This window comes from Oreochromis niloticus, linkage group LG15, assembly GCF_001858045.2.
Source record: "Oreochromis niloticus isolate F11D_XX linkage group LG15, O_niloticus_UMD_NMBU, whole genome shotgun sequence".
Taxonomy (NCBI): Eukaryota; Metazoa; Chordata; class Actinopteri; order Cichliformes; family Cichlidae; genus Oreochromis; species Oreochromis niloticus.
The window spans coordinates 28808300-28826946 of record NC_031980.2 but is presented as its reverse complement, the minus strand read 5'-3'; the positions used below and the strand labels follow the sequence as shown (position 1 = coordinate 28826946).

The window sequence follows — 18647 nt, the reverse complement described above, 5'->3', positions numbered from 1 at the left end:
AACAGTAATAAATACCAAAAGATATAGCCGGAAAGAGCAGAAATAGCAGAATACTGTAAAATTTGAACGGTGAAAATAGCACAAAACCTGAGGAAGCAACAAGAATAAAGAAAGGATAAAGAATAAAGAGAAACAGTTATCTGAAAGGAACACTCTTCCTGCAGGGCAACAACTTGACTAGAAACAAATTTAATTAGAGGCTCAGAGTACAGCTGGGTGTTAACAGGCTGCTATTAACATTAAAACATGTCATGAATATGAAAACAAATCATGAACATGATCTGTGCCACCTATGACCGTAAAAAAACAGCGTTGACCCCGCAGAACACTGTATTTTACCCCATAGAGTGGCGCCTTGAACGCTCCTTCTGAATGGCGGAAAAAGCAGCATTTTTCCCAGGGGTTCAAGGCGCTACTCTTTGGAGTAAAATACTGCGTTCAGTCGGGGACAAGTTCTGGCTTATTAAACGGTTACGTAATTTCGTAACCAGACGCGTTAAAAAAAATTGCGAATTTTGGCCTAGATTGTTTGCCATACTATTGTAATAACCTACTTCCGGTTCCCGTCTCTCACGAACCTTCTTTCACGCGCCCATTGGCTCCGTTTACGTACAACGTCATTGAATCTGAATCTGCGCGCGGGAGCTTCACACCGAAGAGTTTGAGGAAAACAAGAAAGCTGCAAGAAGGTAAGGACCGAAGTCGCGTAGAAATTACTACTTTTAGCCCAGTAACTGTTAACACTAACAGCAACGGTGACAGCAGAGTGCTCGGGCAGTTCATGCTAGCCCCACGGTGACAGCGCCTGGGCTGCCGGTCACATAAATAATGGCCGAATTTGTCGCTAAAGTGTGTTAACGTGAATTTACTGTGTTAGAAGAAAAACGTTACATTTTTACTGGGCATTAACAGTGTGTAAGTGTAGATGGAGTAGTCTCTTAGATGTTTTAAATGTGAAAACAAATAGACTTAAGTTTGGTTTTAAGGCAGATGAAAAGGTAAAGCAAAAAAACCTGCCGTGTGACGATCATCATGAAAACATCGTTGTATCAATCAGCTTTTGCATGCTAACTCTCTGGCTTAGCTTTCAGTATTAACCGTCAAACAATCAGCGAGCCGAGCGGAGCCGACCTGGGTCTCCTTGGATCATGGCGATGAGGAGCGAGGCCAGAGTGGAGGTGGAGGAGGAGGAAAACTACGGGCCACAGCCTCTATGCAGATTGGAGGTACGTATCCGTCCTTAGTGCACTGTGGTTTCTGTAACACCTGATTTTGTGTGCTGTAGAAGCTCGGAGCTGTGGGTTCGCTGATCCTGCTCCTCTTGGTCAGATCACTGCCAACTGCTGTTGCATTCAGCTGGCAAGAGATGGGATACACGCACTGCAAAGGCCAATGAAACTGATCCACAGGTCGGCGGGTGCGATGGTGCTCATTGTTTGCAATCGTTTTTGTGACCAGTATAGCTTCATTTAGTGTGTGATCAAAAATGACTTCATTCACTAAACTTAAATGCAGATGGACAAGTGTGCTTGCTCTTAGTCTGCCGTCTAAACTCAATTTAATACTTTTCTATTGTGACATTCAGGTATGAGGTGAAATTTGGTCACCTTATTTTTTGTATGACCTTAAGTACAGAGCTATCTAAAACGATCATGGCGTGGATCAGAGGATCTCAAATCCACCTGCACACTCAGACTGCAAGGATTAAAAAAAAATATGAGTATGGTATGTTCAAAGTATTATGTGACAAAGCTCTGACAATGTTCAAAGTGTAAAGGAAGGTGGCTTCATTACATATACTGAAGTAATTGTAAATGACCTGATTCTTCTTCTACAATGAGCAATGAGCTGATTCTTGGAGCACCAGGTGGAAACCACTGATTGATTCATGGAAGGATCCACCCGTCTTTGAACTTGGCCCTTTTTAAAAAAAATCTGACTGCATTTTATATGCCTATAGTGTTGCTAATAGTGCCCTGTAAGCTCTGCAAGTGGTCAGTAAGACCGAAGAAGTACTTTAAACATTAAATGTATTTGAAGCTTGGATGTAGAATGGGCTGATATGTCAGACACCATTAGATAATTGCTGAAAAATCAGTATTGGCATTTATAACGACTGATAAATAAAAATGTAAAAAGTAAAGAAGAGGAGGTAGAAAACCCCTTCAGTGAGTCATGGTTAATGCATAGATTGTCCACTAGAGGGTGCTCTGCAGCTGCACTGTTTAACACAAACACAACACTGCTGATATGGAAGGAGCACAAGTGAGTAATCCACAGCTTTTTGTGACAGTGAAACCCATTGATTTCTAAATAGTTGGTTCTTATTGTGTTTGTAGGGATTCATAAATAACCACATGTAACAATTGTGTGTGTGTGTGTGTGTGTGAGGAAGAAAAATTATCCTGATGCATCAGATTTTTAAATCACCAGATATTGGTATTGGTTTTAATAATCCTATATCAATCAGGCTCTGAACAGAATTGAGTGGTGGCATTAAAAAAAATCCAGTTTGTGTCATTTCATTGACTTCTTAAAAGCACCGCCCCATGACGCAGGTAAAAATGTTTTTAAAAAGGCCCGTTTTTAATGACATTTCTCCTGTTGTTCTCTATGCCTTCGCTGCTTGGTCCCTCACCAGGATCATATATTGTGTTAAATGAAACTGTCAGTGACTTTGCTCCTAAAATTCTGCATTTCTTACTGAGGCCTTTAAAAGCCAAAAGCCCACTCTGCATGATATCTCATAAATGGCTCTACTCTTTTCCTGGGACTTGATGGGTTCATTCCAGACACAGCGTGGTCCAGAGCAGGTCTACAGCATAAATAACTTTAACAGGGTTAAAGCCCCAGTAACAAATTCACAGTATTTTACTGTTTCACTGTTGTTGTTGTTTTATTTTTTAATTAATATGTGGTTTTGTATTTTTTTGCTATCTTTTACCTCAAAAGAACTTTGGTCAACTATGTTGTTTGTTTTTTAAGTGCTCTATCAAAAATTAAACTGGCTTTTAATCATGGAGTGTGCAAGACCCTACAGCTTCTTAAAAAACTCTTTCTGTGAATTTAGCTTTAGCTCTTTGTTTTGATGCCTCTGCACACAGCAATGTGGAATCAGTGCCAGTGACATCAAAAAGCTGGAGGATGCAGGATTCCACACCATTGAAGCAGTGGCCTACGCTCCCAAGAAGGAGCTGCTCAACATCAAGGGCATCAGTGAGGCCAAGGCTGACAAGATCCTGGTAAGGAACGACAGTCGTTTGATTCGGTATCTCAGAGGAATGTGAAAGCTGGCATTGTGTGGAGGAGACTGCATATGGTTGTATCTGATTTACAGATAAAACAGATACATTGTAGAGGCACATTAGTGTGCTTCTGTACTTTCTCCAAGTGCTGCTGGTTTGAACATCAGTGCATGCTGTTAAAGAAGACATGGTTTCCACTCTGTAGTAATATCCATGTCGACCCTAATGGATTTTATAAAATGGGAAATAAGGAATTCTAATATGAAATACATCATAGGAATTGAGTTTTTCATGGTCTTCAGCCAGAGCGCGCACAGCTGTGTGGGAGGCTGCAGGCAAAAGTGCCAGAAAAACCAAAGACACGCTTCCTCAAAGAGCTGCGTCTACACCTGCGAATCAGTGCTCAGCCCAAGTGAACGTGGTCAATTAAGAGGGTCACTGAACCACAACTAGGGCTAGATCTCACAAATGAAACTGCTGTGAACAAGGTGGTTTTTTGTGTGTTGGGGTCTGGGGGGTCTTTGTCCCGTCTTCCTGCCTTCAACCCCAATCAGTCGCGGCAGATGGCCACCCATCACCAAGAGTATTTCTGCTGGAAGTCTTTTCCTGTTAAAAGGGTGTTTTGCCTTCCCACTATCACACTTTGCTTGCTCATAGAGGGTCATCTGAACGCTGTGGGGTCTTTACTCTACAAGATAAAGTGTCTCAAGGCCAGTGTTGTTTTGATTAGGCCCTGTATAAATAAAACTGAATTGCTTTCATTTACCTTTTCCCTCAGACTGAAGCTGCCAAACTGGTGCCAATGGGCTTCACCACAGCTACTGAGTTCCATCAGAGGAGAGCCGAGATTATCCAGATCTCTACAGGCTCCAAGGAGCTGGACAAACTCCTGCAGGGTTAGTTTAATGTAGCTCATGTTTCATTGAGGAGATCTCCCTGATTAGCAGTTCATAGTTATGCAGCAAACATGATGCCAGTGATGGTTATGTGCCCTAAGCTGGTTTTATTACCGGTAGATTTAAACTAGGGATGTTCCTCGTGACCACCATTTAAATAAAAGTTGCAAACAAAAACAACAAATCATGCCGCAGTTTTTTTTTCCTACTTATCTGAAGTCGGGCAGCAGCAGGAAGGCCCAGTCTCACACATCAAATTGAAACCTTTTTGCTCTCCTACAGGTGGGATTGAAACGGGTTCCATCACAGAGATGTTTGGAGAGTTTCGGACGGGGAAAACCCAGCTGTGCCACACACTCGCCGTCACCTGCCAGGTACAGTGTGTTCAACAAGCCTAAGTGGTGCCAGGAGAAGTTAAAAAGCCAGTTTCTATCCATCAGTGTGTGTGTTATGGAGGATCACAAGCAGCTCGCTCAGAAACTTTTAGGATTGCTTTACAAATCAGTTGTTGATCTAGAGAGATGTAACCATGGTGACCATCCACAGCTACCCATCGATCAGGGAGGCGGAGAAGGCAAAGCCATGTACATCGACACAGAAGGAACCTTCAGACCAGAGAGACTGCTCGCTGTTGCCGAGAGGTGAGACGGTGCTCCTTTGTTTTCAGTATTCAGTTCAGAGCTCAAAGAAGAAGTAACTGACCCAGAATAAAAATCTATAAACCCATCATTAATTTCAGTGTTGTTGATTTTATTACTCTTATTGGAGCCATATGTGTTGTCTCTCTGTGCCGTCAGGTATGGGCTAGTAGGCAGTGACGTTTTGGATAACGTGGCCTATGCCCGGGCCTTCAACACAGACCACCAGACTCAGCTGCTCTATCAAGCTTCTGCAATGATGGCGGAGTCCAGGTTAGTCACAAACCTACGGACTGTGTAGAAGTGTTCAGGTGAATCTTTGAAGGATGGTTATTTTTATCATTATTATTATTTTTTTAGCCTAATTTCACTTAAACAAAAACTAGGAAGTGCAGTGAGAGGACATGTGGAAACTTGGCTCCACAGTAGGACTGAAAACTGGATGTAAATGTCATGATTTATGTAAGACGTACAGAGCCTGTATTGTATAATGGTGTCAACATGGAATATCTTCATGTTTGTCCATCAGCTCAAGTGAATTTTTGAATTCAATTTTTAGATTTAGTTAACCCTAGCTGTGATAGTGCGTTTGGACTGACTCGAGAAATGAAATCGCTTCTCAGTCATTTCTTAAACATTAGTCAGATTAAAAACGAGAGAAAAATGCTGAGAAAGTTCACGTTTGATTTTAATCAGATTATAAAATGTCTTGCTTGAATCACAACATCACACAGACAGGTTTTATTATTTTCCAATGACTGTAGAAGTAATGAAGCAATTTCTTATCCCAATAATAAAGATCTGTATCATCATATAGTGCCTTTCTTTGTAAATTCAGTTCATTCTTTATACAAATAAACAATAATACAGTCTTTTCTTTTTTACATTTAATTGAAATAATCAAAAATGAAATAAATATTGGCATTAGTGATACACACTGGCTACCTCTCCTATCATCACTGCTCCTGTACGGTCGTCAGAAAACTAGCCTGTGTGCAAACGTCAGTGTGCAGTCTCTGATGAAGTGCACAGTTCAGCTCATACAAGGATGTGTTGTACAGCTTGTCTAGATATCTGTTGTCACAGTGAGTGTTGGACCGACACTCGTGATACAAGCGAGGGAACCCGACTTGTCGAGTGTTTCGACTAATGTACAAAATTGTAATGGCTGCCATTTTCTCTGTGAGTCTTAATTCTATGGCGTGCCGCAGGTACAACCCCGTTTAGTAACTGTCCCCATTTGTTTTCGCTGATGGTGCCACGGTGGAAACTGTCATCTTGCAGTAAACGCTGTGTTTTGCGACACCACGAAATAACACTGTTTGTCCCTGTGTTTGTCAGGTATGCTCTGCTGATAGTAGACAGTGCCACAGCTCTGTACAGAACTGACTACTCAGGCAGAGGAGAGCTGTCAGCCAGGCAGGGACACCTGGGCCGTTTCCTGCGTATGCTGCTCAGGCTGGCGGACGAGGTCAGCTCTCACACCCTTACAGATTCTTTGGTTTGAATTGTACACGCCACGAATCAGTGATCACCTCAGGTGCCAGTAATGTACAGATACTTGTGTTAACTATATTGTGGTTAAAGTTGAAGTACTAATTGAACTTCTATACTCAAAGTAAAAAGTAGGTATTTGGGGCACATCTTGCCCAAGAATATTTGGCATGCAGTCTGGAGCAGACGAGGATCGAACTACCAACCTTTCAATTAGTAGGTGACCTGCTCTACCACCTGAGCTACAGCCACCCCTAATATAATAATAATAAAATCATATTATTTTATTACAGTAATATGATTCAGATCTAATGTTATACATCCCAAATCCGCTGCAGCGCGGTCTCTGTTCACACATGCTGCTTATGAGGCGCCTGACGATCAGCACCTGGGGTATCATGGGCGCATCCAATATCCTCAACTCTCCTGCTCAACCCACAAATGCATTTTCGTTACTAATGTGGCACCTTTTAAAGGAAACTAACAGGCTTTCTAATGGTATAAGATTTGTCATCAAGAATAATTGTTACAAAGAAGGACTAAACACAAATTAGCTTAATTTTCCTTAATCATAAGATCAGTTTTAGTGGTGCAGTGTGGGGAATTAAATCACTTGGAATAATTTCTACTGTGAATAGATTTAGTATTTAGGATTTATATCAGCCGAATTTAAGATGATGTAAGCAGACATTCCCTGAGTTATAAAGGTGGAATTCAGTGAGTAAATCTAATCAGCATGATCTCTGAGTGAGATTAATTGGATCAGATAAAAACATACCGTTTGTCTATACTCTGCATGGAGCTCTTCACCATTCTGCACTTGTGAATGGCTGACAAATTTTAAAACATTATTACTTCTATAGTTAAATATATACTGTATTACCAAAAATGATTACTTTTAGCGGACAGTGATAAGTGGAGATTTTCACACCATTCTTTAGGAAAAAAAGCAAGAAAACAGCTCAGTAAAATAAATCGATGTCACTGGAAAATGATATGAAAATAAATGTAAAAAATTATTTAGAGGAAAAATGTTCCCATTAGTGTTAAATGTATGTAAAAGGTTGAACTCATTTTAAATACTTTATATTCTGTTAAATATACAGAATCACTCTATAAATCACGTTTGCAGCGGCTGTCCTGTGAGGATCTCTGAATCTCTGTTATCAATCTATTTTACTATTCTTAGTTTTTGTCACAGAAATTATAAAGTATAAGGCTTGAGCGATGTGTGACATGGTTAACTGTCTATATCTACAGGGGACATTAAAATATTAGTGAAAAATGGAGGTGGAGTGTTGGCAAAACAGCTGGCTAAACATATTACTTGGGTGTATCTATCAATTATTTTAGTGATTAGTCCATCGATTAATCTAGTAATTGGATAAACATATTGCATTCTGGCTTGAATTGATGAACCAGTATACTAAAATAAGATTGCATCTGTCAGCATAATGCTTGACCTTCAAAGTGAAATTGGGTCTGGGGGTAAAACATTTAATATGACAGACTCTTTAAACTGCGCACGCGCACACACACACACACACACACACACACACAAAACCCCGTTCAGCTATCTTAGTGAGGACCCTCATTGACATAATGGTTTCCCTAGCCCCTTACCCTAACCCTAACCATTAAAAATGAATGCCTAACCCTAACCCTAAACCTAACCATAACCTAATTGTAACCCTGACACGAAAACCATGTTTTGAGCCTCAAAAATGGCTTTAAATGCCTTCAAAAATGTGAGGACCGGGTTGTGTGTCCTCACAAGTGACTGCTGGTTCTCACAAGTATAGTAGAATGCAGATTTCGGTCCTCACAAAGATAGCTAGACAAGAACACACACACACACAGAGTTTATAAAGTGTGACTGTTGATAAGTGTTTAAATCTACAACGGATGATCTGAAGCTGCCTCACTCATGTATGTATCTAAGACATAACTTTTGCCCGACCTGTCCACAGTTTGGCGTTGCTGTGGTAATAACCAACCAAGTGGTAGCACAAGTGGATGGAGCAGCCATGTTTTCTGCAGATCCTAAGAAACCAATTGGTGGCAACATTCTGGCCCACGCCTCCACCACACGGTGTGTTTTTATTCACGATGGCAGTATGATGTCACCACAGGAAGATGACTCTAACAGTGCTCTCTTCTTCACAGCCTGTACTTGAGGAAGGGCAGAGGAGAAACGAGGATCTGTAAAATCTATGACTCGCCCTGCTTGCCCGAGGCTGAAGCCATGTTTGCCATCAATGCTGATGGAGTGGGCGATGCCAAGGACTGAAGCAGCAGGATGTGAGACGCACCTGTTGGATCTGTGTGTGTTTGTCTCGTCACACTGTCACATTTCTAGACAGTCTGTGGCGACAGAAGCATAACTGTATATATATCTATAAAACGTAGGCTGCTCCTCATCTGATGGGACATTTTTATTGTATAACTGCACCAACATGAAGCTGACTAAAGATAAGTCATGAATAAAGAGTTGGATGCAGGAGAGGTCAGCAGTCATTCCGTGTAAAGTATTTCAAGTAGATTTTTCTTTCTTCATTTCAGATTGAGCTAATGTGTTGCCATAAATGGAAAAAAGAACTTTATTAAACAGTATCTGCATTTCACACAGTGCATATTAACGTCTCTGAGTACTGAGTCTTTTTGTCTCACTCCACGGCAGACACTGCAAAATGAACATGTGATAACATAAACGGTCCAAAATTATTCAACTTCACACTGATGAGCACACAGGGCTCCGTGCACTTACAACATAGACTTCAAACAACAAGTGGTCCATTTTAAACTACATGTTACACCAGGGAGTCCATAAGGTTTAAAAGCCAATGCACTTCACCTGATCACACCCGAAGGTCCGATCTTTACACAACAAGCATAATGGTACAGAACCACTGAATGGAATGGTCTTATTCCAGAGATTCCTCCTTCCCTTAAAGCTCTGCATGTGTCCCAGGATTAGTAGTTTCAGTCATCAAGCTTGAGTCACTTGTTTTTAAAACCAAACATGGCATGCCTGTTGAATTCAGATGGGAAGTGCTGAAGAATGTTAAATATAGCAGATTGAATACATGGTGATGCAAAGAATATGACAGAAGACAAAAATCACACTCATCCATCAATGAAGGAAAGTTTTTCTGCAGCTCAGCTGTTCCTGGCAGTTAAGACCTGAAGCTCTGCCTCCAGTTCACATGTTTCTTGATCCTTTGAATAGAAAAGGCATCATGGTGAAAATGCTGCCGCTATGAATTCAAATGTGGACAGGATGTGTGCTCTTACATTGTCAGTATTTCTAGGCATCTTCAGAGCCAGCTCAGCCCAGTTTGTGGCTTCGGAGATGTTCCCCAGCTCTTTGTGACACTGTGAAACAAACCCAGCCACAGTTAGTTTCACAGTTCCTGATATGACCATCAAAGAAAAAGACCTGACGGCAACAACTGTCCAGTGATTATTCCCTGCCTTTTGCCATTTTCAGTTAAGTGTTTTTGGATGTAAATGAACAGTGTCAGTAGATATGGGACCTATTAACTCGCATCATCTTCTTTTAGGCATTACAAACATTTCAGTCTCTTCTGGTCCCAGCTTCACCTAACTTTAAAGATTCAAAGTGAACTTGCATTTTTCACTAAATAATGAGGACATCATGTTGAGTCACATGAATGCAAACATGTAAAAGTCACTGACAGATGATCACAAGAGTCTGCTGTAGGGTGTGATCTTGGACTTTAGCACTTTAATGTGTGTGAACCATAAATCATAACTGTACAGTGTGAGATCAGCTGATCTGATATTACCTTGGCAATGTAAAGTCTCACAGTCTTGGAGATACCTGGACTGAGCTCCTCTGCCTGCAAGTTTAACACAAAAGCATTTCATCCATCAAACATCGTGTGTGTGTGCAGTCACACATCTGTTCAGAAATGGACACAAATTGAGGCTAACTAAGATTTGACACAAACAACATCCACTTTTCTAATTTCCCAGGCTGCACATTCATCCTTAAAGAACTGAAGCAAGTGAGACATGCCCAGTCTGTTACACCGATCCCTCCTCCATCCTACTCCTCCACACTGCGAGTGTGTCCTTATTAATACAGCACATACTGCACATCATTGCCACAACCCATGTAAGCCATGAGCAGAATGTATTTTGGCTCACCAGTCTACCACCAATTTGAAATCAAAAGTCAGGAGATTCATACCTTGAGGAAGCTCTCAAGGGCGTCATGCAGGGTGGAGGTGGGGGTGCTCTGGTAGTGGGCAGCAGCTGCCTTCTTTTCCAACCAGTCCAGAGTGGCTACCTACAGACATACAGACAAAGCAATGAAGCGAGCGAAAATCTCTGACATCAGGATGTTAGCAGATGTGTGCAATAACTCCAAAGTCACCTGATAACACCATCTGCCAAGCAGGTAGAAACACATGGGGTCATCATCTCTGAGGGCCAGTGCTCGGTCCAGATGCTCCTAGACGGGGGAATAGTGATCACAATAAGTCCAGCTGCTCTACGCCTACACTGCTGCCGTGCAGTAGGTCTGCCTTTCTTACCTTCAATATGCAGCTACTCTTCAGCTTGCTATGCATGCTCTCATGTTGTGAGGTCAGTCCAGCCAGCATGGCAAACCTGGAGCCACAAACAGAAAAAGCAAATGCTCTCTGATGGGAGCTCAAACCCAGTGCTTGCTAGAAGCTCTGTATTCATGGGGGTTTTACCATTTGTGACACTCTGCATTCAGGCCATTCTTCTTCAGGGCCAGCTCTGCCTCATCTCGACCTGCAACATGAGCTCACGGGTTAACAACAGCCTGTCTATGAAAAATCAAAGAAAGCATGTCATGAAGAGTACTTGTTGTGGTCTGATATGGCAGCACAGTCTCCTTCAGTTTGAAGGAGCACATGTAAACTCCTAGCAATGATTCATCCAATCCACCAGACAGTAAGTATATTACTTAAACACTAATATAAAGGTTTCCTACACCCAAACACCTCTGAACACACAACATGTGGAACCTTGAACCAGACAGGTTAGGGCAGCAGAAGACCAGACCAGACCCCTCTCCTGTCAGCTAAGAACAGGGAACTGAGTCAAAACCCAAACCTGGAAAATGGGAGATTGGAAAAACATTCCCTGGTCTCAATCTTTGGTGCAACATTCAAATGGTACTTGGTGGAAATGATGCTGTGATATCGTTATGAGTTCTTTATTTTTTAAATTATAGAGGCTCTGTAATACTGTACAACAGATTAACTGGACAGCAGTGCAGAGGCTTCAGAACTTGCCTTAGAATCCTGTGGTTTTCATTAAATAACCCAGTGACAGTTGGCAGTATTTTATTTGTATTCATTTGATAACTAGAAATATTTCAGCAAATGCTTTGTGGCAACTGTCATGTTGAGGCTTAGACAGAATCTAAGAATAAGGACATTTAGCACAAAGAGCCAAACTTCAGAGACTCCTGACTAATAGTATTTGAAGCTTTTTGTAAGGTGCTCTAAACATGAACAGTATGTGTTTGTCCATTACCCTGCTGTGCATAGGTCTTCTTCTCCTGTTTGTCTTCAGTGGAGTCATACATATCCCTGTAGGCTCGAGCCAGTCGCCATAGAAACTCCCTGCTGTCTCCATACTGCAGACCCAAAAAGAGGGAAAAAAAGGAAAAAGAGCTCCTCATAGACGAGCACCAGCTTACATCAGTGAACTTTTACAGACACACGTTTCCAGCAGGTCGCTGAGGTCATCTAATGTGGGGCCTACTTGTTGTGCATCATACGAGGATTAAAGGTGACCGTGACAGAGCTTTTTGTCATGCTGGTTCCAGAAACTGGAGCTCTCTCCCTCTGAGCTTGAGACCTAGTGACTGACTGGTCTCTTTTAAGAAATAACTAAAAACTCACCTTTGACTCATACATTTAGTTAACTCTTTATTTTTTAATACTCTGATTTTTTTTGTTTTGAAGCACTTGAGCACAAGCTCAGTCAGACTGTGCTTGTCTGTAGTTCTGACTCGGGCGAAGATCAGAACACATTTTATTGCTAAAAAAGTGTTCCATAGTTTTCATACATGTATATTTTGTTTTAATTTTATTTAAGATATGAGCAGTGCCTTTTCCCATTGAGACCATCATTTGATTTGAATTTTCATTGGTTCACTTCATACATTTATTCTTCTATGTCTGCTCTTTGCAATGACCCATTTTCACAAACAACATTCATATCAAATCAACGTTAATGGTCATTACACGCATCATTAGCTTCTTGTCATGTGACCACCAACAAGCATCCTGTTACTCACTTCTGCTCTGTTGTCCAGTAGTAGTCGAAAGCCTTCTGCTTTTAAACTGGCATCTCCTGTGTGGAGGATGTCACTCTGAGCCAGGAGGAGAGCCAGCTCCCCACTGGGAACCTCGCTCACTAGCTCCTCCTCCTCCTCATCCTCCAGCCCCCTCTCTTCAAGCTCTTCCTCTTGGGAGACATCCTGGCGGAGGGTAAGGACTGTGGCACAGCTCCTGTCCTCATCCTCAGACTCTTGCTCAGGCTCCTGCTCACCCTCCTCTCTGTCCGTGTCACGATCAGTGTAGTCTGATTCAGCATAGGCCGTGGAGTACCTGGGATACAGCAAAGACCACCTCATATTTATTTGCTGGCTATAAATATGTTCTCAAGGGTTTCATCCAGGTTTTATGTAGTCACTATTTCTGTAGATAGTTTTTGTTTCACAGCACGTTCTGAAATATAAGTTTCTGACATTTCTTCCACTGCTCCAATCAGAGGTGATCAGGTTTAGGTATGTGTTATTCCAAACACTGAAAGTCTATATTTTATTTTGAAAGGTCAATGCTGCTGAACTTGCTGTTTCCTGTCATTGTCAGCTGGCTGGCTTAGAGACCCTGAGAACCCCTTAACAGCACCGTGCGAGCCTGTCTTCACATAGGGAAACACAGAAAAGGGATCACGCTGCCTTGTTAGCATGTACCAAACGCTGCATCAAAAACCTGAACAGTAACAATAGTTGGATGAATTATGCCCATTCTGGAACACAACACTGTTTAAGATACGAGCTGGAGACTCCAGTGAGAGTTAGCATCTCTAATTGTCTTACAAATTAACAGCAATAAGCTTATGACGCCTGCGAACAAACCTATTTAAAAAGCCACACACTTGGATCCTTGCCTGACTAAAGCAGCGTACTACAAAGCCAGATTATTGGCTTAGTGAGCTGTGTCAAGTTTTCTGTGTCATGAAAGTGGCTGTTTTACCTGGCTCAATCACCATGGTAACTTTGGCTAAACACTAACATGGCGAGGAGCAAGTTTCTGTTCAGAGTTTGAATTTAAAATCGTCTGGAAGCGCCATGTTTTCACTGATTCTGATTGAACTTGCAGCCTGTTTTCGGTGCTTTTAAGTAAAGAGTCTCTGCGTCTATGCAGGTTTTAGTCGTACCTGACTAAAACTGCTGAATGGAGCTTAGCATTGAGCCAGGAGCTCCTCGTGGCTCCAGGAGCTCCTCCTGTATTACTTATTCATGCATTTTCTAAATAACCTGTTGTGATATATGACTCTAATCTGCTGATCAGCCTTTTTTACTCTGCTGGAACTGCAGCTGCAACAACACAGAACACATGTTCAATGAATCCCATTCATTTCACTGTGATCTACGCCAAACATCAGTGATTTCCATGTCTCTTTAACAGGCTGCTGTTAACTGGAATTAAAATATTTATTTTACGACTCAGAAATAATCAGATTAATGATTTTCTACAGCATTCATCTCTTGCCTGATTTACAACACCTTTTCATTTCTTTAGAGATTTTTCATCACTATCGCATCATCATCACCAGGCAACATCTCTGATTGGAGTAGGTGACACTCGGAGGGATCATTTAATGTGGAAGAAGAGTCACACGAGCCTCACACAGAGCCCGAAGCAGAAAGCTCGATTTCCCTGAGATAGCTTATCACCACTGTTGTGACACCTGCTATATTTACCAGAGGTTTTAGGTTTTGTTGAGCCAACTAACACAAAGCAAGCCTGGCTATGTTGACCTTTGTTTGTATAGTACCCCTCAGAGACATTTTACCACATGGTTTGTCCAGAAGATCTTACTTAGCTATCCTCTTTCAAGTCCTTTCACTGCAGCCTACAGCTGAACAGAATCTGGTGTAAAGCTGAGGGCTGTCTTCATGGTAAGCTGCTAACTACATTAACATTAACCATAATTTTCCCTGTTCAATCTGACTCACACGTCAGTAGGCAGACCTTCAGGTGTAAGAAGGATCTGAAGGTCTACAGGAGTGTCTGTAACCAGGCTGTGGCTCCCTGGTGAAAATCCATTAACACGCGCATAAATAAAAATAATGAGTCTTTACCTTAATAATGTTCAAGTAGAGTGAAAACAAGCAGAACATATATCATTTCCTTTTCAAACAGGGACTGAAACACAGTGAGCTTCTTAGTGTTTTCAGACTGAAGGGTTTCTGTTTTCTTGTCATGTGACTGACATTACCTAGTTCACACTGCCTGCCTTGCAGAGAGACAGCACATCTATGGATCTGTGCTGTGCAGAGACAGGAAGAGAACATAGTGTCTGTAGTTGAAACAGTCATGCCCGATGCCCATAAACTATTTGCTGATCAAAATCAAAGTTCACACAGGCCTCCGGGAATTATCCTGCTGCTCCCAGTGAAGGTCTGTGTACAAAACACCTGACGCATAATATAAGAATTTAACAAAAATGAGTAGAGCATACTGTGCTGAGCCAAAGACATACCCCCCTTCACTGGTTTCTCCACAGGTGCTGGCCATGCCCTGGCTGGCAGTGAAGTAGGTAGAGCTGGACGAGTCGGCGCGCTCTCTGTGGACCGCATGACGCCGCCGCCGTACCCGCTGGCTGTCCTCCACTCCCTTTCTGAATGGGAGGAGGATCATTACCCAAACAGCCCAAACAGTTCTCATATAAGCACTCAGCCCCCTGATATGCACACTTAACAATGTGATGCACCTAAATTACTTTTTTTAAACTGAAACCCACATATGTATTTGTGCAGATGGGAAATCCAACTGGAACGAGCAAAACGCAAACTTTGGGTTGATTCTGTTCACCTGCACGTGGCGTTTCCAGTCTCAGCTGAGTGCAGGTTTCCAACCTTATAAACAGTGAGTGACGAAACGTTTCTCCCACTGATAATGCGACCCACAGCTGAACAGAATCCACCTTTTGGGATTTACTTACCTGGATGATTGCGCATGCATCAAGACACAAACTTTGGAACAGTGTTTACTAAGACTGAAGATTTCCAGGGTCCATTTACTACCACATGATCTCAACTACATCCCCAATTATTAATCTTTGTTTTGGGGATTTTTTATTCCAAACTGATACATTACTGTGCAAAGGTTTTGAGCCGGTCCTCATTTCAATACATTTGACTTCCAGACTTTGTCTTTTTTAAAGCGGTCTTGTTCTCCAGCTTTCCAGATCCTGTTTATTTGTTTGTTAATCTTCTGTACTCTGAAATATGAATCACTAAAGCATAAGAAGAAACCTAACTTGAGGGATGAACCAGTGTTGTCTCACACGTACAGATGACTTAGCAAAAAACCAAGTTTGATGCAAAAAGCAAAAACACATTATTTGTTCCATTACTTTACTCAAATCTATGAAAAATGTCAAAGATAACACAGCTTGACAGACAATAAATAGTATTAGTAGATGGAGGATTTGGATTCTTGATCCAGTGTCATCTGAAAGTGTCTGCTTGGAAACACACTGATAATGCAGTAAAAGCATACTTGGATACAAAAACATGCAGTGGAGAACTATCAGTCATGGACGGGCCTCCCCAGAGCCCTACCTCAATATTATTGAAGCAGTGTGGGATCGTCCACACGAAGAAGAGCTTTGTCCTTCAAGAAGCTAGGACAGCTGGTCCTGAAGACTACTTAAAGAGATGACAGAAAGCTGCCTCGGCTGAAGAATAAAGGTGCTCACACCAAATACTGACTATGACCCAGTAAAGAACTGAGGGGTGACATAAGACCTCTGCACAGTACTGCAGGACAGATTCTATGTAGCTCACCATAGTTCAACTCACTTGACATCCTGAATGATCTGCCAGGCAATGTCCTGTAGACCTCCCCTGAGCTCAGCTACCTCTGAACGTAGAGACGCCACGCAGCTTAGCACTTGGTCAAGCTGGTTTCTGAGCTCCAGTTGCTGCTCTGGGGAAAGTCCCTGAACCACAGCCTCCACTGCTGCCAGAGCCTGCTGCTGGGCCTCCATCTCTGAAGGAGGAGACAGGAGTTACTTATTTCAATTTAATAAGTACTGTACCCATATCTCCAACCTGCCTCCAGGTTGCAGTGGCAATGATACTTGTGGCCTGGTCTATCTGGAATACCTCCACTGGGAGATTTTAGTCAGCACAAAAGGCATTACTACTTAATATACAGGTACAGTTAACCTATTAATCAGTTTATAACAATGATGTAAATCTTATTTTTAAAATGCCAGTCTGAAAAGGAAACGTGTTATGCTTTGTTTTACACTTGAATAAATGGAAATAAAAGCCAGTCTCAAGTCAGACTCTGGTCAGTATATCTAAAGGTGTTTGCCCAAAAACTATTGTAAATGAGTTTTTACAATCTATCCAACATATCAACATATCCACTCTCATGAATGATATCAGGCCATTCTGAGGCAGAAAGAACATTCCTATCACAACTATATATCCTTTATTTATCCGCATAAAAAGAGATCTGGTTAAGAGGGCAGCAGAATCACAGTAGTATCAAGACATTTAATAAAAGGACTGCATTGATTAGAATATGGATACTTGGAAAAGATTACATATGCTTAGATTGTAGTCTCCTTACAATCTAAGCAAAGGTCCTACACATAGAGCATCCTGAAAAATGGAGACGTCCCTTTCTGGAACAACACTAGCTTGGCCATCACCGCGATAAGAAAGACGTGATACTAAACATTCAGTGACGTTGCCATGTTAAATTGAATCCATGGCAACCATGTAGCTCATGGCTCTCCTGGGCAGCTGAGGTCAGTGCCAGCCTACCCTGGGCATCCAGCGTGTCCCCCAGCAGCGCTCCTCCATCCGCCCCGACGAATAGCCGGGCCGCTGGCCGGGACTCCAGCACAAGGCTCTGGGACCTCCTCCTGCTGATCTGCCTGTAAACTAAGAAGGCAATCAAGCCCAAACCGGCCGTGGCCCCGACAGCCAGCCCGACTAACCCGTTTCTCCCGAGCGGCACGCTCATGACTCTACACGATGCCCATTTCTACGCTGGTTCCGAACAAATAACCACTCTTACGTCATCAACGTAGACGCCTTGGAGTCAGCTTCAGAATCTGAGACTCCACACGCACGACTGAGCGTGCGCAGTTTCACCTTCCTCGGAAGGAAACCTTTAGCTGTGTGTGCCCAAGGCTCTATCGTTACAACCTGGACCACACAGTCAACCTGCACCGCTGTGACGTTATTGAAACACAGCAGCCTTATGAGCCCACAGCAGGGGAAAGGAAAAGAACTTCCGGTGACACCTTACAAAATAAAGTGTGTTTGAGATGGAGGCCTACAAGAATACCTCTGAGTATGAATGATTGTGTCTAAATTCTCTCTTAAATTCTGTAACGGCACAGTCACATAATATTGTTGATCATTTAGGCATTTGAATATGAAAATACATCAATGACACAAAAGTAGAGATTGGCTTCCCAGCAACAGCTGTTCCCGACATGGTTATGAAGGTCAGGCTTCGATCCCCAGTTCAAATGATGTTGACATCCTAATTATATAACTGAACTAAACTGAGATGTGTAGGGCTATGTGTTAATAAACCACTCTGCACTGAATCATACTTGTTATTAATCTTTGGCTCTCTTCCACAGCATGTCTTTTATCCTGTCTTCCTTCTCTCACCACAACCGGTTGCACCAGATGGCCGCCCCTCCCTGAGCCTGGTTCTGCTGAAAGTTTCTTCCTGTTAAAAGGGAGTTTTTCCTTCCCAGGGTTGTCAAGGTGCTTGTTCATAGGGGGTCATGTGATTGTTGGGTTTTTCTCTGTATGTATTATTGTAAAGTCTACCTTACAAATATAAAGCATCTTGAGGTGTCTGCTTTTGTGATTTGGTGCTGTATAAATAAAATTGAATTGAATTGAAATTAAAATGTATATAGACTATACATTTCAGTTTGTTTTTTTTTTGTTTGAAAATGTTTCTTTTCAGTCTTTACTAGCTGAGTAGTTTTTTTTATATTAACTTTTGTTGGGTGGGATGATAACTGAATGGTTTTTGTAGCTTGAATTGCACAAGATTTGTTGGGTGCAAGAATGAAGAAGTTCA

The 18647-nt window shown here is 42.0% G+C and overlaps 2 protein-coding genes across 3 annotated transcripts; one reads left to right on the top strand and one right to left on the bottom strand.

Moving 5' to 3' along the window:
• The first annotated feature begins 571 nt into the window (after nt 1–571).
• rad51b (RAD51 paralog B) lies at nt 572–8912 on the top strand. Of its 2 annotated transcripts, none has more exon segments than NM_001279450.1 (10): nt 572–689; nt 1085–1226; nt 3105–3242; nt 4024–4141; nt 4424–4515; nt 4688–4782; nt 4939–5052; nt 6121–6250; nt 8244–8365; nt 8440–8912. In NM_001279450.1, coding segments are annotated over 9 exon segments (1011 nt in total). In that variant the 5' UTR covers nt 572–689; nt 1085–1148; the 3' UTR covers nt 8564–8912.
• Nucleotides 8913–8945: 33 nt separating this feature from the next.
• Nucleotides 8946–17825, bottom strand: rmdn3 (regulator of microtubule dynamics 3). Its single transcript, XM_003456043.5, has 12 exons — nt 17360–17825; nt 16382–16571; nt 15058–15195; nt 12581–12893; nt 11812–11914; nt 11001–11061; nt 10836–10911; nt 10676–10753; nt 10490–10588; nt 10083–10136; nt 9568–9648; nt 8946–9492 (listed from the first exon to the last, which is right to left on the bottom strand). The coding sequence occupies exons 1-12, from the start codon at nt 17559–17561 to the stop codon at nt 9433–9435; spliced, it is 1455 nt and encodes a 484-aa protein (XP_003456091.1). The 5' UTR covers nt 17562–17825; the 3' UTR covers nt 8946–9432.
• Nucleotides 17826–18647: the final 822 nt, after the last annotated feature.